The sequence below is a fragment of the Diplotaxodon limnothrissa genome, linkage group LG9, assembly GCF_057381915.1.
Source record: "Diplotaxodon limnothrissa isolate DT_005_m linkage group LG9, D_limnothrissa_male_GT1.1, whole genome shotgun sequence".
NCBI classification, from domain to species: domain Eukaryota; kingdom Metazoa; phylum Chordata; class Actinopteri; order Cichliformes; family Cichlidae; genus Diplotaxodon; species Diplotaxodon limnothrissa.
Window position 1 is genome coordinate 20,134,193 of NC_140604.1, and position 27,626 is coordinate 20,161,818.

General features: G+C 38.0%; 1 protein-coding gene across 1 annotated transcript; it reads right to left on the reverse strand.

The window, feature by feature from the left end:
- cdh19 (cadherin 19, type 2) lies at nucleotides 1-27,605 on the reverse strand. Its single transcript, XM_085362102.1, has 12 exons — nucleotides 27,506-27,605; nucleotides 19,413-19,791; nucleotides 18,972-19,266; nucleotides 17,065-17,184; nucleotides 14,633-14,800; nucleotides 13,379-13,566; nucleotides 11,068-11,321; nucleotides 9,696-9,832; nucleotides 7,968-8,089; nucleotides 5,605-5,722; nucleotides 3,825-4,076; nucleotides 1-1,383 (listed from the first exon to the last, which is right to left on the reverse strand). The coding sequence occupies exons 2-12, from the start codon at nucleotides 19,638-19,640 to the stop codon at nucleotides 869-871; spliced, it is 2,397 nt and encodes a 798-aa protein (XP_085218228.1). The 5' UTR covers nucleotides 19,641-19,791; nucleotides 27,506-27,605; the 3' UTR covers nucleotides 1-868.
- Between the last annotated feature and the right edge of the window lie 21 nt (nucleotides 27,606-27,626).

The following is a 27,626-nucleotide window of genomic DNA, read 5'->3' on the forward strand; positions in this document are numbered from 1 at the left end:
AGCCAAAGAGCCATGTTATATTATTTTTGTCCATTCTTGGTGGAGGACAAAACACGCCTATAAGTAAATATTGACTGACTACAACTTGGATGCCCTGATACTGCCTGATCAGAAGGTGACTGCTTCCAAAAAATATAACTATAACAGCTTCACGGGATAAACAAAAATATGACGTGCTCTGTTCCCCCCACATCGCCAATAAAAACAAAAATGTAAGCTTTAAGAAGAAATAGTTCATCACTGGTTTTGAGGAGAAAGAAGATGCAAGCTCCAGTCTTGGTCACTGCATCCTGACCGCTGATCAGCTGAATAAGACAACAAGATTGATGATATTGTGCAACATGGCAGGTCAGTCTTTCATGCCCTGGTCATTTAAATCACTGACACATTTAACATAGCCAACGTCTAGTGATTAATTATGCTCTCAAACTCCATTATAATAGAAAAAAAATCATATCATGAAGTTTAAGTTATTCATGTTATTGAGCAGTGATAAACAAAATAAACAAAATGTATCAAACCGCCAGTATCTGTTTTTATATAAGGCTTGATCTTATCACTAAAGGAATGCGGGAGACTGACACTTTGATAAATACAGTTTCTCAGTCGGAAAATTTACTTCACAAAATGTCAAACTTTTTGTTCGAGTCAACTCTTAACACATCCATCATAGAGCAGGAGGCGGGGCACTCCCTGGACAGGTCGCCGTTCTATTGCTGAAGAGAGACAGATCACATTCACTCTCACATTCACACATAAGGCCAATTTAGACTCACCAGTAATCTAACATGGATTTGGACTGCATGTTCTTCATGAGTGCTTCTTGGACATCCACTCAGGAACAGGAGCGCTTGTTTAATAAATCAGATTAAAAGAGTGTGTCTTCCTCTCTTGCACCGTACCATGGTGTGAGTCTTGCTAAAGAGGGTCTGGGATTACAAACAGACTGGTCGGACTCCAAAGTAGAAGAGTCCAGTGAGCTCAGAGATCCTGTGGGAGACCCCGACCCTTCATATGCATAAGTTTGAAGGTAGTCGAAAGGAGGAGCATAAGGATCTTGATCAGCTTCTGCCAGCCTGTCCAGAATAAACTGCCTGAAGACCTCGTCCTCCGGGCCAATGAGGTGCGACTCTCGGAGGGACATTCGTATGCTGGCCCTGACGTCTTCCCTTCGCATCCTCCTCTCCCTTCTCCTGGGGCGGGGACGCATTGGGACAGTAGGTTGGCAGAAGTCCAGCTCCACTCCTCCAACTCCTGATTCTCCATAATAAAACACCTTCTGCGACACAGTCTCAGGCAGCTCCAGCTCCTTCACCTCCACCTCACGTCCCTCCTGCTGTTTTCTCCTGTGTCTCCTCACCATCACCATTACGACTGACAGCACTGCAGACACAACACAGCAGGAGATCATTACAGTTAAACACCAGGGCATGAGCTTTGTTGTGAAAAAAAAAAAAATCTACAGTGCCCGATGGAGCATGCATGCTGCGCACAAGCACACCGAAAAGTAATAGCTGCCAGATTTGTTTTTGTGGATGCAAGAAATCGAAATGATGGCAAATTAGGCAATACATTCTTTTTAGTTTTTTTTTTGTTTGATTGGTTGTTTATTTTACTTCAGCTCACATACAAAGAAAGTGTTCCTTTATTTGCTCCATGTGGCACAGAATACTAAAACTCTTGTTATTTTGTTTCTGCCGGGTTTTCATCAGCTATTGTTCTCATCCAACAGAATGTTAGCATAGCAGGTTTTGTCATTAATCTTTCATGTGATGGGCACAGGGAGGACACAAAGCAGCCGAGGTCATAATAAAGCTCTTCACTATGCAAACCCATCAGTGTCCCAGGATGGCATTGCTACTGATGTATTGCAACCAATACGCACATTACCTGACATCATTGCTCTGCAAGCTTTCAGCATTTTAAAAGTGTGTGTTAAAGGCACGCTGGTGAGTCTTAAAAGGCAGATTCAAATGAAAGTGCAAATTTGTTAATGAAAAATCTTGCTATTTAACACACATTCGCATACTTGCCAAAGTGGTGTGAGCTGGAACTGCTTTAGCTCAACAGACCTGCTGGAAAACAGTGACTTATTTTAACGACAGTTTCAGTGAAGCTGACGTTATAAAACTCCAACATCTCGGGAGTTTGATTTACTGGTTTCCTTTTCCATAAGTAATATTGAATGAAAGAGCAATTACCAGTGAAATCCTCTCTGAATGTACTTTACAAATTTTACTAATTAACTCTTCCAGTGTATTTTTTTATTAAAGCAGTTTTTTTTTTATTGAATATTCTTGTTTGATTCGACATCTTTTATTCCAGTCAGACTTTGTCGTGACGTCGTATCAAAACTGACGTCTTGCTTAAAAGTGGAAATTATAATTGGAAATACTTTAAAATGCTTCTACACTTTCTCCAAAACCCAGACAAAAAGGAGCTACAGTTAGGCAACAGTGTTGTAAAAAGTACCTTACTTTTTTCCTTTTTTCTTTGCATATTTGAAATACTTATGTCTCCATTAATTAAACAAATTTTAACATTAGACAAAAATAACCCACATAAATACAAAATTGTTAATGAACATGAGACATTTTTTTTTATTAGTAGTATCCAAACCTACTTGACCCTGTGTCAAAAAAGATTCGTGATAACTGGGAATGAGTCTTTCACATTGCTGCACAGGAATTTTGGTCCACATTGGTACATTTTAGGAAATTAACACCATGTTTAATGCCATGCCAAAAAAATCTCAAATCAGTTTTAATTCTGGTCTTTAACTAGACCACTCCAAAACCTTCATTTTGTGTTTTTGTGTTTTTTAAGCCACTCAGAGATAGATGTGGAGGTATGTATTGGATCATTGTCCTGCTGCATAACCCGAGGGTGCTGGAGCTTCAGGGCAGAAACTGATGGCATTATCCTGGAAGATTTTCTGGTACAGAGCAGAATTCATTGTTCCACCAATTATAGCAAGTTGTCCAAGTCGTGGAAATGTCCCAAAATTTCAACTTTTGTCTCGTCAGTCCACAGAATATTTTTCCAAAAGTCTTGGGGATCATCAAGATGGTTTTTTTTGGCAAATATAAGAGGAGACTTTGTGTTCTTTTTGGTCAGTATTGGCTTTTACCTTAGAACTCTCACATGATACCATTATTATTCAGCTTTTTTGTTGTTGTTGAATCATGAACACTTACCTAACTGAGACAAGTGAGGCCTTCAATTCTTTAGATGTTTTTCTGGATTCTTTTCTGACCTCCTGGATGTTCATGCACTCTTGGTGTAATTTTGGTAGGCCAGCCACTCGTGGGAAGGTTAAACGCTGTGCCAAGATTTCTCTATTATTTGGATAATGGCTCTCATTATAGTTAAGAGTTCCATAGTCTTTGAAATGTCATTGTAAACCTTTCCAGACTGGTAGATGTCAATGAATTTGTTTCTCAGTGGTTTAATTTGATCATGGCATGATGTGTTGCTTTTTTGCAACATTTAGGCTACTTTACTTTTTCAACAGGTTCTGTTTAAGGGATTTCTTGATTCAACAGATCTGACAGCAATCAGCTGTGGTTGCGGCTACTGACATTGTGCTCTGCTTTCCAAAAATATGGTTAATCCTAGTTACTTCATGATTTAACAAGGAGGCAATTACTTTTTCAGGTTTGGATAGGATTTTCTAAACAAATTAAATTATCACTTTAAAACTGGATTTGGAGTTTGCTCGGGTTATCTTTTTCTAGTACTACAAAATTTGTTTGATCATTTGAAATATCCACTATTCAAAACTTAAACAGGATATGCAATGTGACAACATTATGCTTGCTTACCTGTGAGTGTGACCAGGCAGAACAGAATCCCTAACAAGGTTTGTAGGCTCACCCCCATGGAGAGAGCAAGGGCTTCCACCCCTCCTGTGGGACAATGACCTGCAGGCTGACAGCTGCACACACTAATGGTCAGAGTGCTAGTACCGGAGAGGGCTGGAGAGCCACTGTCTGCCACCACCACAGGCAAAAGGTACTGGGTTCGATCCTTACGGGTGAAAGTACTCCGGCGTGCCACGATTCCAGCTGTGTTGTCTAAAAGGTATGCCAAATGTTAGAGATGCCCTTTTCAGCATTCTTTAAAAAAACATGAGAAATCCCAATGTGAATGCTGATGTGTCTAGACAATACAAGGAGAAAAACCTGTGAAGTGACAAACTTAATGCAATTTAAAATAAAAACCAGGCTCTCTAAAAAGCCCTGCGCCTTGTCAAATCAATTTCTGGTCAATGTATAAAAGTAAATTTGGAAAATGAATTTAACTTCTGAGTGTGCCTGTAAGACTTCATGAAGGCACTGAACAAAAAACTTCTTTGGAGTCAAATAAGCCTTGTGGCATATGGAAATGTGTTTTATTAAACTTGTTTCTTCAATCTTTACTCATTTCCTGGTTGCTGACTGGACTGCTGTGCTTGAGTGGCTAACCACCCATACGCTGCACCTGCATATATTTCATTCTAACTTACTCAACACATTCAAACATGCTCTGTACTTTAACAATGATGTCTCTTCAATTTTCTGCCCATTTTCATTATAAACCCTAAAAAAGGGTTGAGTGCACTCTAAGCCAAACACCTCAATTTGCTCACTCAAAAGGCAGTCAGCCACACAAAAAGTAGAACCTACAGAAGGATTTTCCTCCCAGAATATTCCAGGATGCATTTATTTATTTTTTCTTTAATCAAAAAAATATCGCTGTTATTTTGTCCTTAGCCTAAAATCATTGCAGGTTATGACTTAGCTGTTGTTCATTGCTTTTCTGGCAGGAACCATATGGGATACCGTGGCTTCTTCTGGTTTTGAGTTCATTTTTGCTCCACAGCCTAAAGCATCTGATGGAAAATGTCAGTGATTTGCAGGATGACATTTTTTGGAGCAAGAAGTATAATTATACAGATTTAGTTTATGCTGAGGGTCTCACTGCAATAGCCCTGAGTCAGTCAGCAGCTGGTTCGTTGCACTTGGAGGGAAAACAAGTCACACTGTGACCGATTACATTGTTAGACTGACATCACATTAATCTCTGTATTATTATTTTTCTAGTTTCTAGACTTTCTTTTAATCATTCACTGCACATGTTTTGAGGTGAATTTGGGGAAAATATGCCTGTTTTCTGAAAAAGAGCTAAGTGGGACTATAAGCAACACTCTCACTCACATATATGCCTATACAGAAAATATAAAGCTTTAGCCTCCACAGAGAAGCTTAGAAAATTGTGAGAAACAGGTGCAGCAGTGACTCTGATTCTTTCTCAAGCTTCTAAAACTCACAATTAGTCGTCGTCTTTCCAAAATGAATAATGGCATTACCTCATAGTAACATTCTGGCATGGATTGAATGAATTCAATAATACAGAGTAATAACTGCGCTTTAGAAGCTAACTGGCCAACTTTGTGAGTATGAAACAACACAGACGCTCTAAATGATTCCCTTGTTGTGAGTCGTTATGCTACTCTAAGAGCCTGTTTGATGTAACTCAATAGTTACTGAATGAGCATGGTATCTAGTAATTCTAAAGCAGACACATTTGTATGCATTTGTATATTATTGATTTGACTATAACCTTGATTATCTCTGATTGTGAAGTTTGGATTAATGCGCTTCTCGGGGACCATAGAAAAGTAGAAATGATGTCCTTCGACAGGGTCGTCTGGATCAACAGCGCTGAGCAGCTGAATGAGCTGAGAGAATAAAAAACAGAAAAAACAAAGCTGCAAGAAGTGATGAAAGTAAGTAAGGAGGAATTGTATCCATCTTTTCATATATACATACAGATGTAGAGTGCTTAACAAATTTATCAGACCACCTATCATGGAAAAAAGAAAACATGGGCATTTTATAAATCTGTCAAAAATTTCATTGTTATTAATACGTGAAAAAAAAAGTTACCAAAAAAACCTGACTTCATATATTTATACCCAAATTTGAGCTACTGCACTGAAATTAATGAAGCATAGCATAAAATAAATTACACATAACATATAATGTAATTACAAGGAGGTATTTCTGTAGTCTATTGATACTAGATAGTGGAAAAGGGGTGGGATTAAATAAGCTTATGCTTCTTCCTGCTCCTTTTTGAACATGGACGTTATTTGGAGTTGTGGTTGCTCGTTTTCCTTTTGTTTGCTTTGTTCATTTGTCTCTTTTAATTCTATTTTTTTTTTTATACTTTTTCAACATGTTCAAAATAAAGATTCAATCAATCAATCAATAACATTCAACCATTGTAACAAATTTCTGCTCAGGAATGCAATTAAATAACTGTAATTTGGCAACTTTATCAAAAATATTGTGGTTTGCTATTTTTATCTGCTTTATTTTGGAAAACAGTAAATGTGAAAATATGTGCATAACAAAAATAATGAATTTTTTAATATTTATTAAATAATTAGCATTAAAATTATCAATTTGATTAAAGAGCTTGCCCGTACTGGTGGAAACAAAAAAAAATAATTTTGGTAATTGCCAGTCCTGGTAATTTTCGGCAGCTGTGGCATAAATGAACCTCATTAGATAATCTGTATCATCGTGCCATTTTAGGAAAGCCTGTTTTATTGTTGCTGAATGGAAACATCCTCTTTATACGATGGCCCTGAGAGGCCAAACGGACTGCAACTTAAGAAAACACCAGCAATAAGAAAAACGCTGCAAAAGCACACAAAGCACAACAGAATTAGGAAACACGACAACAGAAATAGGAAAAAATAGATTTCCAAAAGCACAAGCAAGTGTTTCTGGGGAGACAATAACCCAACGGACCAGTTGCAGGAACCAAAATATGCTAAGAATTGCGCTGGGAGACACTTAAAAGAAGTGGAGGATCTATCGCTTTTGTGAGGAAAGAAAAGATGAGAGGTAAGTGTGTTAGCCTAACTATTAGCCTAAAAATCCATCATCAGTATTATATGAATCATGATAAAACTGGTGTTTTCTTAAGTTGCAGTCCATTTGGCCTCTCAGGGCCACCGTATCTTTATTGTGATTTGGAATGTATAGCTTCAGAACTACATTACAGCATTATAGGAAAAAGATGTAGGAATGCAATTAATATAACAATTCTTTACCCAAGTTGAATTAATTCTAGTTCTCAACTTACATGGTGTGGTGACCTAATAAATTTGTTGAGCACACACACACACACACACACACACACACACACACACACACACACACACACACACACACACACACACACACACACACATATATAAGTTGAGAATCACAGTTCTGTTCTTTGTATTTTGCTTCCAAGGAGCCAGACTTATTTGTCAATTATTGAAGTTGGCTTTAGCAATAGTTCACAAGGCCTTCTTTCAGTAATTGTCTTTGGACACTGGCTGCTTTTTCACTCATTTACAATTCAATTTTAATTTATACAGCGCCAAATCACAACAACAGTTGCATCAAGGTACTTTATATTTTAAGGTAGACCCTAATTTCAATCCAGTTTTAACAGTCTTAACATTTACCTATGAATCATTCAAACATCAAAAAACCACAATATTGAAGGGATGAACCAATGTAGCTCTCATTTCTTTAATGAATCTAGGAAAAATGCCAAAGATAACACAGGTTGACATACATAGTATGTTTTGCACCAAAAATGTTGAGTTATCTGGATAATCGGACGGCATAAAAGTGGCAAGTCAAGAAAAACTATCTACAGAAAACCTTTCCCAATACTACTTAAAAAAAATAACAAGAAAGCTTGCCTCAGAAAGTTCAGTCTGTGTTGTGTCAATACAGCTATTTCCCATTTTCAAGTCTGGCTCTTTGGAACCAAAATGTAAAGAAGATCAATAGATAGATAGAAATACTATAGGACACAATATGACAACTTTTACAGTTCACATTCATGTATATTCAGCTTTCCACTCTGCAGTGTAGTAAATCGTGAACATCAGTGCATCATAATATACATACTTCTCCTGCCTGCGTCCCCTCACAGATATATGGCTGGTAATCTCTTGCAAGCCTTGGCACATTGTCGTTTATGTCCAGTACTTTGATGAACACCACCACAGAGGAGGATAAATGGTTCTGCGCTGCAGTAGTGAAGATAGACATTTGCTGGAGTCCACTGGGTCCATGTATCATAAATGCTTTGTAAAAGCTCTGTCAAAATAACACTTAAGACTGAGAAATGTTTCTGTCTTCTAGCTTTAGGAATGTGGGGGAAAAAACGGGCACCAGCATCACACTGCTTTCACCAAAACAAAATAAACGATTCAACAGTAAACAGTTATACCTATTATGGAAATTTAAGGCTCCAGTCTACACTAGCTGTTCCCAACATTTTTTTCTGAGGTGCACCCACTGGTCTGTGAGATGGAAACTGAACGACTAGTAGGTAGAAACGAAAATATATCAAATTTGACTTTTTCCTGCAAGCTTTTTTTTTTTTTTACAACTTGTAATATCTCTACTCTTCAAAAGTTGTAGACTTTTGAGAGTGGAGATGTAATTGTTTTTCTTTCTTTTTTTCTTTTCTGCAAAAGAATGACAAAAATATGACATTATCTTTTACCACGAAGACAGCATGAAGATAGAATTTTAACACAAGACCAGCTGGATAAAATCAGTTACAAACAGGTTGCGGCGCCTAAAAATAATTTTGATTGCTTTGGTTGTCAGCATATTGCCGTTGTTGTGCATAACTTGCATGTCATTTACTTTGCTGTAGTGAAGCTTGAAAAAGTGTGAAGCAAAATGAAAATGCAGAACATTTACTTTTAAAGTTAATGTTGTGGCATCACCACTGCAATCAACACATTTCAAAATGTACTTTTTCAGGCTAACAGTCTTCACTTCCAATTTGCATCACTCATTTCTTGGTTTCACGACCACTTGGTGAGTAGTTTAACTACAGGTCACCGTGGCAATCCGCTATCTACCAAAGCCCTCAAAAGGAGGTTTTCAGCACACCACTGTATACCTCTTTGCGACCAGTTTCACGACAGCAACCTGTTGTCAACCAGTTGCAGAATACATACTTTTCTTCAGGCAGTAGTGGTCAGCAGATGGTGACGGACTCGTCTCTAAGCCTGTATGAATAGGACTTTACCAAATGATTTTACAGCGACCTCCAGCAACCACTCACAACTGGTCAGGGAATACACATTTGTCCTTACCCAACTGGTTTGCTGCCAGATGACAGTCTCTAGGCCTGTGTGACTGAGGCTAAATGACACACTCCATGAAGAAGTGGAATAACACACTCCATGAATATATCTCTCAGTCCTGACACTCTGGTGTCTAAGGAGTGACGGAGAGTCGATGAGTGAGTGGGTGAAGGAGAAGCTAAGATACTGTTGGGTTGTGATTTAACAAGAAACCTCTGTCCATCACATGACCTGCTGGCGATTAGTACATGGTAGCAGAAAACGGATGACTGAGTAAATGAATAAGGACACATTTTTAAAGTCAATGGAATTAAAAGTCAAGCTATTTATTTGTTGCTTTTAATTCCATATTTTAAACAACAATCCACTGTCCAGTGTTTGAAAACCCTGTTTGTGAATCTCTGCTATAGTAGATTTCTCATCAGCAAATTGCTGGAACATATTTTGCACACGTTTGGGAATAATTGTGCCATAAGTCAACCATTAACATTACCATACGCTCTTATAAAAAACATGAAACTCTCCTTACTTGTTTCCTTAGCTTCAACTGTCACATTGTGCCAGGCTGCAGTCTCTCTGTCCAAAGACTTAGCGACAGTTATCGTTCCATTGTTTGGGTCTATTTTAAAAGCTTTTGTGGTATCGCTCCTTTTGTCAACAGAGTATCTGGAAGAAAAATCATGGAGACATACCATTTAGAAGGAAAGGTTGTTTTCTGGGCAAACAAAACATTGCGATACCACAGGGAGATTAATTAGGCAAACTGCTCAATTTTTTAATCTGTTGACAGATATCCAACAAAGCAAGTACACACACGAGCTAGTCTGACACAGCGACAACAACACTGTGAAAACAAAGCACCTCATGCAGATGGCATTGTATTTTCACAGTTATTTAAAATGAATATTATTTTTAATCTGACCAAAGACATTTTCTGTTTTGACATAAGTGTATAAATAGAAGGTAAAAGCAGGTAGACATGGAAATTTGTAACCATGGAAAAAGAGACAAGCTTTTATGGCAATTAAATAATAGCTGCCTTGCATGATATTATGTTTTGTGGCATGTTTGCTGGTAATGGGTGACAAGTTGATCTACAATTTTTTGTCAAAATAATCGTCAGGCAGCATGAATGTAACTATCACAAGCAAACCAGGCCATTTTTATTGTATACCACTTTCTCATCATCATTGGACTCTTAATAAAAAGTGATTAGAACAACCTGGTAAATTAGGATATCAGAGTAATGCAATCTTTCTGTGAGCTACTTTGCTGATAACAGCATGGGGAATTTGACCACAGCAACTTTAATCATATTTACTAGAACTGCGGAAACCACTAAAATGTCAGCCTGAATTTATTAATCAATGAGACACTGTCACCAAAGGGACAGTAATAGACGCTAGGCTGAAGATGATATGCAGCACCTGCCATTCTTGAGCTCTGCTGAGATGGACTACAGGCACCAGTAGTGCGGCTGTCTCCTTTGCAACGTGCCCCACTTGCAAATGACTGCAAATCTCAATTCCATATGCCACCTCGTATGGTGCTTTATTACATTCCCACGTCCTAGCAACGTTGCTTTGTGATAATACCACGGCAATAGATAGAAAAGCCTGTGAGGTTAAAAAAAAAAACTGTCATGATTTATTCAGCAGAGCTCATTTCCTACTAAAGTAATATGAGATAAATATGACCATGTACAGGGTATCCAGAGATCAAGGGTAAAAATGGATGCACCGAACCGGTAACACTATTTGAAATGAAATTATTTTTCACCCTGTGGAGGAAGCTGTCTAAAGATGCTCAGCCCATGCCAGCTTGGGTATCTACCTTATCATTATCGTACTGGTAGTCGGATGGCATATGCCATTCTTCCTGGTTTAGACAGTTCACATTACCTGATGGGATTGTTGACAGTGTCAGTGTCTCTAGCACTAACGCTGCCAACCACAGTTCCCACAGCTGCATTTTCAGGAAGTTTCCACTCGTAGACTGGCGAGAGGAAAACAGGTGGCTCATCCTCATCTTTCACAATGACTTTCACTGTCGTCCTATCAGTGAAGTCGTCCAAACTCAGAAAACGAGTGTCCACGTGGTCATTGACCGCCTCAGCGGTCATGTCGAAACGTCTCTTAACTTCAAAGTCCAAAGGCTGCGAAGGAAAGAAATACTCAACTTTTTATAGCTTGTATTAGAACAGAGGTTGTTACAAGAAGAATAAAAAAAACATAATTTATCACAATTAAATCAAACAGATACAACTTTTGAAAAACAAAGAAAGTTGTATGTAAAACAGATAATTTTTTCTGAGGAGAGCAGGACATGACTGCGACTGGATGTTGGACTTGTTTAGTTAGTGTCAATATGCTACCAGCTGTGAGTATGCACTTAAATAATGCTGCAGTTTTGATTAACATGCTGCATGCAAACCATTACCACTTTCCCAGGATGATTCAGAAACAGAGTCAATAATGTTTGTTATTTTATTTCATGATCACGGCATCTAAATTGAAATCTCCTGTTCTATAATTGAGAGAGGTATTGCATATAAGTGTGAAAAAGTAAAGTGAATAAGGTGAAATCATAAGTTCACCAACACCCAGACAGCAGTCTTCATTCTATATAAGTGTATTAACGGTATTCAGGAACTGATTTTTGTTATTAATTTGAACTAATTCGGTCAATAACTTTTCAATGTTCTCTGAATTAACCAATAGATTCATTGGCCTTGTGGTTGTGGTTTTGCAACAAGATGTGATTATTTCACTGAAAAATAAATAAATAAATAAACACACACACAGACAATATCACACAGGTTTGGACCACCCTTTGGCTTGGTTCTGTTGAAGCAGTTGCTGATCATTTGCACAGCATGCTTTGGCTGTCAATCACAGTCTGTCAATAGACACAGGAGTCTGACAGTTTGCAAAGGAGTGAAACATGACATTTAGCTTAACTATGAGCACTGACTGAAAACAGATTATAAGAAAAGTTAGGCTCGTGTATGTTTAGTGCAAATGCTTGGTTATACTGACACATGCCATTCATATATATGTACGTGTGTGTTGTTTGCTGTCCCTTCACATTTTCCTGCAACTGACTATAGTGATCCTTTTTGTTTTCGTGAGATATGAATACTTTAATGCAATTTCTGGTTCTTAATATTAATATGTAACACCAATCAATTTTGATTGTTATTAGAGCCACCTTAAGAAACAAAAATAGTCAAAAGACGTTTTTTATTATTCATATTGAGAATGAAGTTGAAATTTTGAGGATAAAGTTGAAACACTCTTTTGAGAATAAAGCGGAAATGTCGAGAATAAGGTCAACTCCCTTCATCCATCTCAATATGCATTCTTGTGTGTACTTGGGTTCTTCTGGACTTGAGAAATGTCATCAGCTGCAGCCCGATTGTCTGATACAGCATCATCCCTTCTGTACTGCACAAAGGTGTAACCATCAAAATCCTTCCATCTCACCATTTTTACCTATTTCACAATGCACAAATGAAGCCAAGTCTCCCAGGCTTGTTTACTCATCTACTAAGTCATCTACACAAGGCCTTTTGTAGAAGGTCCAGCAGCTGTACACTAATGGGGTTAAGCTAATGGCTAATTTAAGCCATTAGCTTAAATTTAAAACTTTATTCTCAATATTTCAATGTTTTATGTTATTGTGTTTTAACACAAAGTACTTTCAAGTACTGCTGTACCCAAATGCCCAACCCAGAGAAGGACTTGTGGCTAGACAAACACACAGACACACACACAAATCTTGGGTTAGTTGTTTGGTTTAGCCTCTCCAAAACAACAGCCATTTCTTCTTTTTTTGTAGAAAGCATATCTGAATAGAAGCTCAGGGTTTCCTGTGCCATGCAAAGATCATTGAGTATAGCTGGTAGTTTTGAGATTGTTGTTCAACAAATGCAATCTACCCTTTACTCTCCACTTGAACTGTTTAACTGTATGTAACCAAAGCTTGCTTAAAAGTGACTGGTAAATTTAGATTATTTGCAGACTTCAAACAGAAACCAGAATGTTTCAAGTACCAACCTGCTCTGCCGATTTTACATTTTCATACGCAGCTATAGATTTATAGAATGCACACACACACACACACACACACACACACACACACACACACACACACACACACACACACACAGAGAATCTAAATATTCGAGGTAGATATTGTAAAGGGATTCACCTTGGCCAGTAGAATCACTCCCTCTTGTGTTACTGGGTCTGTTTTAATGATAAAAGTGCTTTCTTCCAGTTCACCCTCCAGACTGTAGGTCATTTTGGCATTGATGCCAGTGTCTCCATCCTCTGCCATGATTCTGCCTACTGTGGTGCCGATGGCTGCGTTTTCGGGGACAGCAAAGGTGTAAAGGTCTGAAGAAACAAGAATATTTTCTATGAATCATTTTGATGCCATTGGGCTCAGAAGATGAACCTTGGAACAGGATATTAAAAGGAATACAAAATTTAGTTGATACCAAACTGGTACTTGTGCTGTCTGCAATGACACTTTGAAAAGTTGCTAAATTTGGAGCAAAAAACAACAAATGAAAAAGTTTCTCCACCCGAACACAGTATACAGAACTTGACAGTAACTTGTTAATAGCTAGTCAAGAGAGGCTGCTTGTCTATAAAGTGATAAGAAGGAAGAACATTGTGGTGGAGGGTCAATTTGTGTGAGTCAAAGATAAGTTGTGGCAACACATAATCCCAGCCTAACTGTAATAAGAAGATGAGAAAATGTGATTGTGTCTTTGAGCAACTCCATTTGGATGGCTGCCACAACTGGGTGGAACTCGACACTCGACAGGAAACCAGCTGCTTGTGAAGAAAAAAAAACTGTGCCGATAATAATTTGCAATTACGTGACAAAACACAGGACATGGTTCAAAGCAAAGTGTGGCCATACAATATTTAAAAGGCCTTTTGACTGAACATAAAATCCATGGGACACATTCAATGAATGTGAATGTGACATTAATAGTTAAAGGTATCATTCTTGCTGTCTCAGTCCTACAGAATTGATTTCTTCCCACGGCATTCATTTAGTGGGGTTTATCACTGGGAAAGCTAGGTTTGCTTCCAAAGGTCATGACAAATGTCCTCTCGTGTGTGAATGATTAAATTCATCCAGTGTATGGAACATGTACACAAGCGCAAAATGAGCAAAACATCCCAATCGCCTTTGCTGTCTCCTTCACTCTCTCTCATTCGTCTCTCAAGCCTGCCATCTTTTAATTTTGGCTCCTGGCTGAATAACAGACAGCTGAATGCAGCACAAACCACCCACCCGAGCCGGAGAAGTGTGATCAAATAAATAGCTCATAGGTATAATATTAAACATGTCCTCACAGACTGCAGTGCTCTGTACTCTTTCATTGATTCCCTCACTGTGTATGGCCCAATGTTTGCATCACTGTGAGTCATATCTGTGACTCACGCTGCTGGAATGTGGGTCCATTGTCATTGACATCAGTCAAGCTGACCGTAACCGTAGTGGAAGAGGAATAACCGCCGCTGAGACCCAGCATATCCTTCACCTGCACCACCACCTGGTACTGCTCTCTGGCTTCACGGTCCATATTTTGCCAAGATGTTACAATAATCCCTGCAGGTAGATAAGACAGGGAGAGAGGAGGAGGGGGCCAAGAGGAGTCTTTGGTTCATTAAGACAGCATTAAATATATCTGTGGGTGATTTTTTTTGCTTTGTTTTGTTTTTTTTACAATCAACTGTAAGTAAACAAACTTTGCCTGAAGTTGCACTTGAGCGCGCTGTGCAAAATGTGCAGTAAAACTGCATCACAATAAATGTCCAGTCTTCAAATTTAATCAGCACAAAAAGGAATATTAAGAGGGCTTTCAGATGACTTAATGCTTCCTCTGTCTGGGCAAACTGGAAGATGAGGGCAACAGTAAACAGTAAACAATTTAAATCAAACAAATTAGATTGACCCGACAAATTTATAGGCCATTTGTGGATTTGAATTTATCTCAATATCATGTTCACTGAATCTTGTGTTGAAATGACGTAAACATTTTCATATTCTCCATTTTTACTATGAAAAGATCAAACATGCTCTGTGAAGTTGGATGGAGTTAAACAAAAAAAATATATATATATACATATATATATATATCAAGTCAAGTCAAGTATTTATTTATTGTCATTGTCAAAGAACAATGAAATTGCGTTTGGGGCTTCCGTACAACCCGTAAAAAAAAAAAAAAAAAAATACCCCTTAAAACCCAAGTGTAAATATTTAACCCAGTGTGACTTCAGTGCAATGAGACAATCCTTAGCAACAACATGAGAACAATATTCAATTGAAACTAACAATTTGCTTTCTAAAAAGTCATATTTGGACTTTTGCATAGTGCAGTAATTTGCATTAAAATATTTTATTCCATGCCGGTAATGCCCTCCCCCAACTTATTACAGTTAAGGTCAATAACATGTGTGGGAAGTGCTGTAACTGACCTCGGATTTACACAAGAAAATAGCGAGGATGCATGTGGGCATTAGTAAAATCCATTGTCTGTCACAGGATGAACTTGTCTAGCTGGCCTCAAAAGTAGCTAAATCTGTCAATAGCTCTTTTAGGCTCCAGTCATTCTAGGGAAAAAGTGGTTGTATATGATGAAAATTAGTGCGACTGTGAATGTGACGTATGATCTTCTTGCCTTTTAAATGGTTGCTTCGAAGACAGAGACCAGCTCTAAGACCACTTAGAGTTAGCTGCCATCTTCAAACTGGTGTTAGCAAGTCAAGATGGTGATAAAACATGCTGAAATGGCACTGAGACAGAATCCGTCTGCTATCAGTTTTTGACTGAATCAAGTCTGTGAATCAAGTCTGAATCATGTAAGTGCCAACTTGCATCAAGTTGGCACTTACATGCAGTCTGTTTGAGAAAATACCCCGATTAACTGTGATAAATCTCAAATCTGTTGCTATCTATATCAGACGGGAAGTGCTGTACCAAAGTCAGGGGAGGACGTGCCACAAGGAGACTGCATAGAATCCACACATCTACACATCAGGCACATTCTCTCAAATCTAAAAGGGTCAGTTTTTTAATTTATACATTTCTAAACAAATGGAGGCAGCTAGTTGATTTTAATAATTACCCACATTCTCCCAAGAACAGCACAAATTTGTGGTTCAAAGCTAAGGGAGAAGGTAATAGCTGCATTTTCTAAGACAAAGAACTAAGTAAAAAGCAAGAGGACCACTTTGACCCATCTCTCCTTGCTAATTAGTCGCTGAGTCCAATAACTATTTTGACAACTATCACATATATAAAACACGCTTGTCAGAGTTAAATTTAGCTTAGTTTACAGTAAATAGGCTACTACAAACTAAAGTAACTCACGCTTGTGTGTTTTATTATTTGATGGAGCAGATGAGTTCTGCTCATCGGGGGAGACTGATTGCAACCTGCTGGCAGTCTATCAGTGTTTATAAATTGGATGGTGATTTATTGCAAACCATTGACAATCTCTTTGAGAGTATTTAGAGTTGTTCTTGATCTGAGTTGGACTAAGAGAGCTCGCCTCCCACCAGGCGCCTGTTGCAACCATTGCCTTGTGAACGAAAGTGGTTACTGCAACTACTAGCAATTGGTCCCAGACGGCAAAACAAATGCAGCACAATTACTGCCAATCATCAGTTTCCTGGTTGCACAGTTTGCTGTCCAATTTTACTCGACTGTGACTGAAGCCTTAGAGATACATTTACCAAGTAAGTTTATGTAATCTTATAATTAAAAAGAAATGTTAAACTTGCCAAAAGTGAAGATCGGACATTTTCCTGATTAAACACAATGGCTAGTTTAAACTAAAACACTTTATATCTGTCAGCATCATGTACCGGTCTTTGGCTCCACAGAGAAGTAAGGTTCCCCCTGCAGGATGGAGTAGATGAGCTTGGCGTTGTTTCCAAACATGGGATCATCAGCATCTGTGGCTGTCACCTGTGCCACTGTGGTCCCTGTGGGGGGGGGGGGGGGGGGGATCAGATCACACAAGCTCAGGCAGCAGTTCCAGTCGATGGGGAAATAAAGTGATTATAGTATAGTCCCGCAGGGTCTGTCTGACTGGCTCCAGGGGGGAGTAGTGGAAATGGAAGAGGGTGGATAGTTGAGGTAGGGTTAGAGGAGGGATGTTGACTAAGGCAAAAGGGTTGATAAGGTGGGGGCGGCAAAGCAGCCTTGGCCTTTCACCACTCGGTAAGGCGGTGCAGGTGTGCGTGACAGCCTCTCCAGCCCTATTGTGACATCTCACTCTCCACGTGCTGCTTGTTTTCTCTCCTTCGTTCTCATTCACCTTTATCTGTCCATCTTTCACACTTACTCGCATTTTCTCCATTGACCATATCCTTGTCCTTGCTTTGCTTTTTACAGTATATTTTGCTCCCTCAGCCCTCTTCCCTATCTAGTTCTTTCTTCCCACAGAGCACTCTGTCTTTCACACAGTCAGGGATTTACCGCAGCATTTCTTATTTTACAATGCCCTCACTCCAACCTCTCACTTTCTCTTTCTGAGTCAAATGCATTATGATTTATTACGAGCTAGATATTATGCTGCTAAAGCAGATTACATATAAATTGAAATGGTAATGTCTGTGGTATGAAAGGGCAGTGGTTATAATAACATTATTTAAGAAATTTATCCATAAAGGCATTGGAGCTATCATACAGAATCCAATATTTTTAACTTCCTGAATAGGGACAGTTGACAGACATTCATATAACCTTTTGTTCATTGTCTTCAGTCAATATTTCATTTAAGAAAATTTATTTCAGTAGCATGTCAGTTTTTATCAATACGACAGAAAAAAGTTTATTTGCAAATAAATTACTCCTTTTTGTGACTTATATTTTAAATACAAAAGACGGATCCTTACAGATCTAGGCATCATGTCCTATTAATACCAGAAATTGTACAAAATAATTTGGAGGGAGCAGTGAAGAAGAGTGATTGACATAAAAGGTAAAAATGCTTTGAGCTGTCAGTAAGAGCAAGACCTGTATAGTATAAGTATGAAATAATTATTTCCCCATTTTAAGAAAGAAATTTAGAAAATTTCTACTATAATACTGATTATTAATCTAAACTCAAGTGAAAAATGCTAATGACTTCTTGCTCTTGTTGATATTCTTAAAAGGAAGGCTGATTAGTGGGTTAAAGATTTACAACTCATTGTGACAGAACAGCCTCCTAAGTATTTCTCTCCTAAGTTCAACAGGCAGCGATTGCAATAACGTGGCTCTGTAAGTATTAAGAGTCCTTAATACTTACGGAAAGGTTTTGAACTACAGCCCATTCATTCTTGACTGTTTCTAGGAAGTGCCATCTAGCAAAGTGGAAGCTTAGAAATTCTCTTATAAGAGTCAATAAAAAGTACATGTATGTTGAATATTGCTATTACCGCTAATATTACTAATACTTATTTACACATTAAGTAGTAAAAGCTGAGATTTAGATTTAGAGACTCTCTACTGCTGATGGTAATTTTGGTCCTAAACTATTGAATTTAAAAAAAGGCTAGACCTGGACAAAGACGTGTTTAAATTGTAATGCCAACATGCCAGTACGAGCATGCTAATGCCACAAGATTAGCTTGCTAACACTAGATCAGAATGTGAAAAGTGTTCTAACAAGCACACCATTAACAAAGCATAACCAAGGCTGTTAGAAATGACCTTTTAAAATGTAGTTAGTGTCTGTGTTTTCAACATTTCATAAAGGGACTTTTTCACTTTTTTTCACACATACCAATTGGACACATCTCAGGAATGCTGGACACATATGGCTCATTCTGGAACTGGGGGACATTGTCATTAATGTCCTGCACTGTGATGATGAACTCTGACTGGGGCTCCTCTGGTTCGTTGGACCATCTATTGATGGCCTGGGCTTGGAGCACATAGAACGCCTTTTCCTCACGGTCAAGCTTCTTCAGTGTCCGGATTTCCCCAGTATACTCGTTTATTTCAAACACATCTCCAGCACCTTCCCCTGATAATATGTACTTGATGGAAGACTCACCTTGATCAGAATCAGATTTGAGCTACAAAAAGAAAAGGAAGGTATATTAATGTTTTTTTTTTTTTTTTTTTAAATTTTGCATATTTTCTCGAGGTAACTAGAAAGCATGCATTTTCAAAGGGAAGTACCATATCAAGGACATGGCAGACATTCAATGTGAAGCAGTACCTGGCCAATAACACGAGGAGTAGGATCTTCCTCGGGGACAAACAGCTGTTTCCAGATCCAGCCTCTCTTCAGGCGACGGTGCAAATGAGTGGACCCCTGAGCCAATTGTTGGGCTTCCAGACCCTGAGTACCTCTCATATCACTCAGCACCCCACCAGGAATCATAAAAAACACCATCGCCACAGCCAAAACACTCGGCATGCTCATTTTTACAGTCCATCCGTACATTTCCTCTGCACTTCACGTGGATAGTGGACAGAGGATAGTAGTTTCACTGGTCCATGTTACAAATTCTTCATTCACCAGCACCATAATTCATGATCCTGGCAGTGCTGCATCCCATCTTGTTATGATGTGGTTTGTATGCATGACCATGTCTCTAAAATAAAAGTTAACAATTTAATTAATGTCTGCACTAAGAACTTCTCAGTGGGGCACAGAGACTGAAAAACTGTCAGTGGTAAAATATTATCTTTATGATTTAAAAGGTACATTTTAAAAATTGGAATATTAAAAGAGAACTAATCAAAATATATTTACTTTTGACCCTGAAAATATTTGCATACTCTAGTTAATAAAAAGGCCAGTCTTTTGTCAGCGGTATGTAAATATGATTGAGAGGATCTCTATTTGATTAATAAATGATAATCTAATCTATAGCATTAACTAAGCCATAACTGATGATTAGTAAATTAGACAATTGGATTCTAAACATGCACAAAAACAACTTGAAGGTACTTGGATATAGAATTTGTGCTATATTAAAAGTAGTGGCTAAATTCTGTGTCCTATTGTCCTATTTGGGGGCTTTCACATACCAGTTTCTTTTTTCTTTAAATAATTTTTTTACTTTCACGAAAAACTGCAATTAAAAATTAATTTGTCAGGTTTTTGTTAGGCTGCATAACCAAGAGTTAATTAGGTTACATTTAGGAAAAGATTGAAGTTTAGAGATAAATATATACACCATCGATATGTCGTAACCAGAAACCCTTCTGAAAATCTATGCCAAAACTTGCCTTAACCCAGTGTGAAACTTCCTATAAATATAACTCATCATGTCAACACAGTCTCCATGTCAACTGTGATTGACTGTGATCAGCCTCCTTGTTTCCTCCTATGCTATTTTCTCTTCTGTCACTATTACGCAAATTGATAAAAAGAGGATGTATCAACTTGAAGAGAGAGAAATTGTAGATCAGTGGAGGCACCTCACACAGAACTTTAAATAATGGCAACCGCAGCAGGCTACATTGTAGGTTCTACATAAATTTGATGTAAAATTACAAAGCATACAGTACCCTGGATATTTAGATGGCTATCTGGAAGGGGTCCTTTACAAGCATCCAAACGTAATTATTTGGGAGACACAGCTGTAGCTATTGCCTACATCCACCGCATCATGTATAGATACCAAAGAACATCTTGTGTTTGATTTTGAGATGCCAGAGTTTTGCCAAGCAGCAATATTTGATGCCCCAGGCATGAGAAGAGGTTGCATATAAAAATGCAAACATAACCAAATCACTTGTTGACACTTGTTAACAAGCTCATCTTGAAGATTAACTATTAACAATGTTGAAATATTTAAAAGTGCTGTTAAAATACAGTTCTGCATTTAGGAAGTTGATTCTTATAAAAAATATTGTCAACTTCTGTTCTGTTTGATATCTATGAGTGCACAACAACAAAGCAGATATCTAACAAATCTGAGATAGAAAATCAAAGGAGAACCGTTTTTTGTTTTTTTTTTCATAATCCTGCAGTCCTGCAAAAGCATCTGAAAACAGTCCTTTGTTTTGAATCCAGACAAGGGCCTGTATTGTGTTATAGTGATGGTGGTGCTGAAAGGGGCTAGGGCGGGGGTGGGGCAGAACATCATTCCTTAAGCATGACACTGCACTCTGCAGCTGACTAATGAAGACTTCTAATTAGATCAATGTCTGCCCAGACATGGAAAACAGAGACACACATGCCTCTGACAAACTATGAGTCAAATCGATGCACCAATTATAATGTGGACCAAGATCAGGGTCAAGAGTGTAAGGACAATGAAAGTCAGGCAAGACAGCAAATTAGTTAGGACCACACAGATACATTATCTTGCACTGACAGCATTGCTCAAGTTAGAAGACTTTAATTTGGACAAATTCATCAATCCTCTTTATAGGAATTAAATGTGCTGTTGTTTTTCTTTTCCACTAGAGACAATAAATATCTATCTTTTATGCTGCACAGGGAAACCACTATAGTTGATAATAGTCTATCAACAATTTCCCCAGTTTTATTTTCTGCCTTATTATTTTAGATGTATTAAAGACTCGAAATTCTTTCACTTCACTTTTCATTTTTGACTTCTGTCCTACATGGTGAAGCAACACAAATTATTTATCTTCTCATTAAACCTTAACCTAACTTTATACTGCTCTCCGGTCAAGCAGCAAACCATACATCAGCACTCAGTGGGATCAGTTCTCATTAAGGGATAGAATTCACAATAGCCATAATTCTAAACTCTCTTAATAGGATTTTTTGACACTGCAATATAACCACATAACATATACAGTCCCACTATGTGAATGCTTTAATACAGACTGCTGCACAGGAGCAGTGCATGGTTTGTTAGCATCGCTGGTTCCCGTGGAAATATGCACTATACCCCAGGAAGTTGTTGTAGCAGTTAGAGTAGCTCCAGTATTAATGCTTTAACAGCTCATAGTGTTCATGTTTAATCTTGTAAAAGTAAATTGGCTGTCAAGACCTATTTGTAATGAGCTGGTAAAATCAATTACTGATGCCTTTTATTTCTTAAATTCAATTTCGATACAGAACGTGAAAAAGAGTATGTGTTTATGCTTATGTATGTCCTTACAGGCCGTATTCATATCTCCGAGCATCGTGGAGTGACATTCCAATTAGTGGCCAGTGAATCGTGAGCCGTTATGGTCTTTCATAGGGCTGCCAAGCATGCGCCCAAACTGAACGCCTTGTGCCAAAACTAGAGAAGAGCCCTCAATGATGTTTGTCTGAGCAACTATTCAGCTGCCAACATGCCAAGGAGTCTGCCTCAAAATCTTCCCGAGGATATCAGTGTGGCCAAAATAGTGCACAGGTCAACAGATGTTTTTTTAATGCCAATTTAACAAGATGGGCCTTTCTACAAATAACTGATGAAATTCTGGGAAAATAATATGGCCAAAAAATAGCTCGAGGCCTGTAAATAGCAAGCATTAAGGAGCAAGTGAAACATACAGTGGGGCAAAAAAGTATTTAGTCAGCCACCGATTGTGCAAGTTCCCCCACCTAAAATGATGACAGAGGTCAGTAATTTGCACCAGAGGTACACTTCAACTGTGAGAGACAGAATGTGAAAAAAAAATCCATGAATCCACATGGTAGGATTTGTAAAGAATTTATTCGTAAATTAGGGTGGAAAATAAGTATTTGGTCAATAACAAAAATACAACTCAATACTTTGTAACATAACCTTTGTTGGCAATAACAGAGGTCAAACGTTTACTATAGGTCTTTACCAGGTTTGCACACACAGTAGTTGGTATTTTGGCCCATTCCTCCATGCAGATCTTCTCGAGAGCAGTGATGTTTTGGGGCTGTCGCCGAGCAACACGGACTTTCAACTCCCGCCACAGATTTTCTATGGGGTTGAGGTCTGGAGACTGGCTAGGCCACTCCAGGACTTTCAAATGCTTCTTACGGAGCCACTCCTTTGTTGCCCGGGCGGTGTGTTTTGGATCATTGTCATGTTGGAAGACCCAGCCTCGTTTCATCTTCAAAGTTCTCACTGATGGAAGGAGGTTTTGGCTCAAAATCTCACGATACATGGCCCCATTCATTCTGTCCTTAACACGGATCAGTCGTCCTGTCCCCTTGGCAGAAAAACAGCCCCATAGCATGATGTTTCCACCCCCATGCTTCACAGTAGGTATGGTGTTCTTGGGATGCAACTCAGTATTCTTCTTCCTCCAAACACGACGAGTTGAGTTTATACCAAAAAGTTCTACTTTGGTTTCATCTGACCACATGACATTCTCCCAATCCTCTGCTGTATCATCCATGTGCTCTCTGGCAAACTTCAGACGGGCCTGGACATGCACTGGCTTCAGCAGCGGAACACGTCTGGCACTGCGGGATTTGATTCCCTGCCGTTGTAGTGTGTTACTGATGGTGACCTTTGTTACTTTGGTCCCAGCTCTCTGCAGGTCATTCACCAGGTCCCCCCGTGTGGTTCTGGGATCTTTGCTCACCGTTCTCATGATCATTTTGACCCCACGGGATGAGATCTTGCGTGGAGCCCCAGATCGAGGGAGATTATCAGTGGTCTTGTATGTCTTCCATTTTCTGATGATTGCTCCCACAGTTGATTTTTTCACACCAAGCTGCTTGCCTATTGTAGATTCACTCTTCCCAGTCTGGTGCAGGTCTACAATACTTTTCCTGGTGTCCTTCGAAAGCTCTTTGGTCTTGGCCATGGCGGAGTTTGGAGTCTGACTGTTTGAGGCTGTGGACAGGTGTCTTTTATACAGATGATGAGTTCAAACAGGTGCCATTCATACAGGTAACGAGTGGGGGACAGAAAAGCTTCTTACAGAAGACGTTACAGGTCTGTGAGAGCCAGAGGTTTTCCTTGTTTGAGGTGACCAAATACTTATTTTCCACCCTAATTTACGAATAAATTCTTTACAAATCCTACCATGTGAATTCATGGATTTTTTTTTCACATTCTGTCTCTCACAGTTGAAGTGTACCTCTGGTGCAAATTACTGACCTCTGTCATCATTTTAAGTGGGGGAACTTGCACAATCGGTGGCTGACTAAATACTTTTTTGCCCCACTGTATGTCCATGGGTGACAACTATCTTAATAGTACTTGATAATAACGGTGAACCTGCCAAAGTCTACATAAAAGACTTTTAGATTATGATTTGATTATGATTTCATAGTTATTAATTTTTACAGGTATGCATATGGTCTGAAAAAAGCAGTGAAACAAGAAAACAGAAAGAAAGATCACTGGACTCCACGGTTCCTTTCAGAAGAAATTCTCATTCTGCATGACATGCTGTACATGCAGAGTGCCCTGTGGTTGACAGCCATTCATTACCTCTAATAGGCCTTCTTCCCATTTCTAGCAGACCTCCTGTAGCCTGTATGTACAGAACGCTACTCTACCACATGACAGAATGACAATGAGCTGCAGTCTCACAATGTTAAGCACTAGATGCGCTGAGACCGTCACATCATTTTCCTATATGGTGATGTGTTCTAGCTAATAAAATGACGCTCTTTTGTAGGAATGGTTCCGGGATGCTATTAAATTGTGTCTAATGTGCCAACACAAATGTTGCAACACAGCAATAAAGAAAAAGCAGCTTTCACTTGACATTGTGGATGACATGTCAGTATCAATATACAATGCTCATTCTAACTGCTAAATAATACTAGCTTCATGAGATAATTAATTATTGTGGTTTTCAAGCATAAACCGTCAATCATCTTCTTACGTGGTGCCATGTATGATAACTGAGAAAAGGAAGCACTGAAATACACTTTGAATACAACTGTTTGAAATCTTTAAGAAAAAACATCTGTTAAGCCTCACTTCTTTAAGATCAAGCTTCTAAGACAAAATGTCCTTAATTGGTCATTTGGGAGCCTACCATGGGACTTGGTTGTTTACTGTTCAGCTCCATAAAACAGTAACACTGACATGTAGCACTTGTTTTCTAATCGGGGTGTCAAACAAGTCCAGAGAATGAACTAGAACAACCAGGGAATGTCAAGCCATCATGTACTTGTTAGTAAGTAATTTGTTTGATTTTATTATGTGCACAAGTGGAAATCATTGCTGCTTAGCAAAATGTCACGAATTTCCATTGACGGTAATCAGCAACAGCACTACATCCTGTTATTTCTCTCCTTTCTTTTCCATCAACAGTAATTAAGTGATACTACTAGAGTTATTGCAAAATAAAATAAAAGGAATCAGTAAATTTCTATTTCATTATAATAAAAAGTTTGATACAAAAGTATTACATCAAGCTTGAAGATATCAGATATTTTTTGAGAAAATATTTTGAGTGAAAATAACTTAAACGGCAGACTCATATGGAATAAATAAGTCAGTATGCTTTTGAATTAATCACTTTTGACATTAAAAATAAATGCAAACATTGAGGAATATATTTACAAGTTGATACATGAATTGATACGACTTGCTTTGTGTTTATTTACTTTTATATTATTTAATTTACTGTGCCATTTTCATGTTATTTTCATGTTACGAATCAGTTTATCCATTTTTAATTTATTATTGTGTTTTTGGATTTCTTACACATGCCCCTGTGCACTGGTACATTGACCATCCTGCTGTATTTTCTCTAATGCATATTAAACTGCTCTCTCTAATGATTTATCCCTACTGCTGATCGGCTATAGAAGGCTTAACTGCCCACATGTAAAGCCAGAAAAGGAACATGGTCGTCTGTTCTTCCTGTCTGCCTCCCTCACATCCATCAGATGTTATTCTTCAGGTGCTTTTTGCAATTTTATTCATTAATTATTAGATTTCCTTTAGACAACAATTTTTACTATAACTATTAACATTACTCTTGATAGATAAATTAGAACAATATTAGTAACTCCTGACTCTTAGAAATTAGAGCTGGGAGTTACCAACAGTTTTGTTTTCAGTTATTAATTTTGGATTAGATTAGTTTATTTATTAGTTATAATTACTATTATTAGTTTAGGGAAGAATCTTGAATCTAATAACTCAATTGTGGGGTTGTTGGAAAGTTTTCTTCTCTTGTTTTTTATCAGGAGTCTCATCTACTTAATTTGTATTTGTTCTTTATGAGTATTTATGTTCACTTTATAAAAAATGTCTTGATTTGCAGCACTGTTGTTGCATTTCATAGGTTAGATTCAGGGAGCAGAATGTATTTGGGGGTGCATCCAGGATCTGGACCTGGCTGCCTCTCACACCAAAAATAAAAACCATAACCCAAGAATAGCTTTTATTTGTGTACTATTGAAACTGATCAGCAAAATTCCATTATGAAGACAGCGTTCTGTCGTCATAATGGAATTTTCTTGATCAGTTGTTCTGTTATACAAGAGGCAGATGTCTGATTTCATAACACACTTTGAATGACAAGCCCTCTTTGCATCATGCAGCACAAAAACATAAAGAAATGTGGTGGGGGTGCATACAGAACGTTAAACTAATACAGGAAAAATTCAGTTTAAAATAATTAAATTAACAGATGAAATGGAAAATTTTGGAATGGAAAACTGGAAAATAAGTTTATAGCGATCAAATGCTAAAAAAAAATAATAAAAAAAATAGCATTTTATATAAGTTTATAAAGTGTATTTTTATTCTAACTTTAATTTCTGGGCATTTGAAGGCATATATTTATATAAAATGTCATATATATGGAGTCATTTATTTCATTCTGTACTGGTTTGTAATTTTAGCAATCATGGTCCTCCATAGCCTACAACTAATCATCAGTTTAGCGTACTGAGTGGCCCAGCATTTAGTCCTTGTTTATTCACACATGTCCATTCACATAAACAGCTAACATAACATAAACTTTATTTTCTCTTGGTTGTTTAATTGTATCGTGAGAATGTTTTTGGTATATTCAGGTATTTGTATATCTGCGTTTATTGTCCTTAAATAAGTGACCCAAAACACTGAACACACATCATTATAGGTAATAATAATCTATTTAATTGTTACTTTTTCATTAACTCAATATTTGAAAATGTAGAATATACACAGGAGTCAATTGCTCAATAGAATAAAAAAGTATATTTCATAGGAAGCTATTTTTCCATCAAAAGCCATCTATAAAGAGCAAAAACTTTACAGATGTCTTGCTGTGACTAATACACAGAACCCACGGGCTCATTTAGAATTCATGGAGTGAAGCTGTGCCCTGCTTTTATGTTTCAAGCTAAGTTATTCTTTGTGTTCTTTTTTCTTATTCTAGAGAATATATAAACTTGCATCGAATTATCTTCTTACAAAAGATAATCACTTTAGCAACCAAGACCACACCTACCTGTTTGTGTAATTCTTCTGTCACCCAAGCCACTTGTCACCAGCTGCCATCAAGAAAGATCATTGCTGAGTGTAAGAAAACACAATCTGCTTAACTAAATACCCTGGTACTGGAAAGCAAT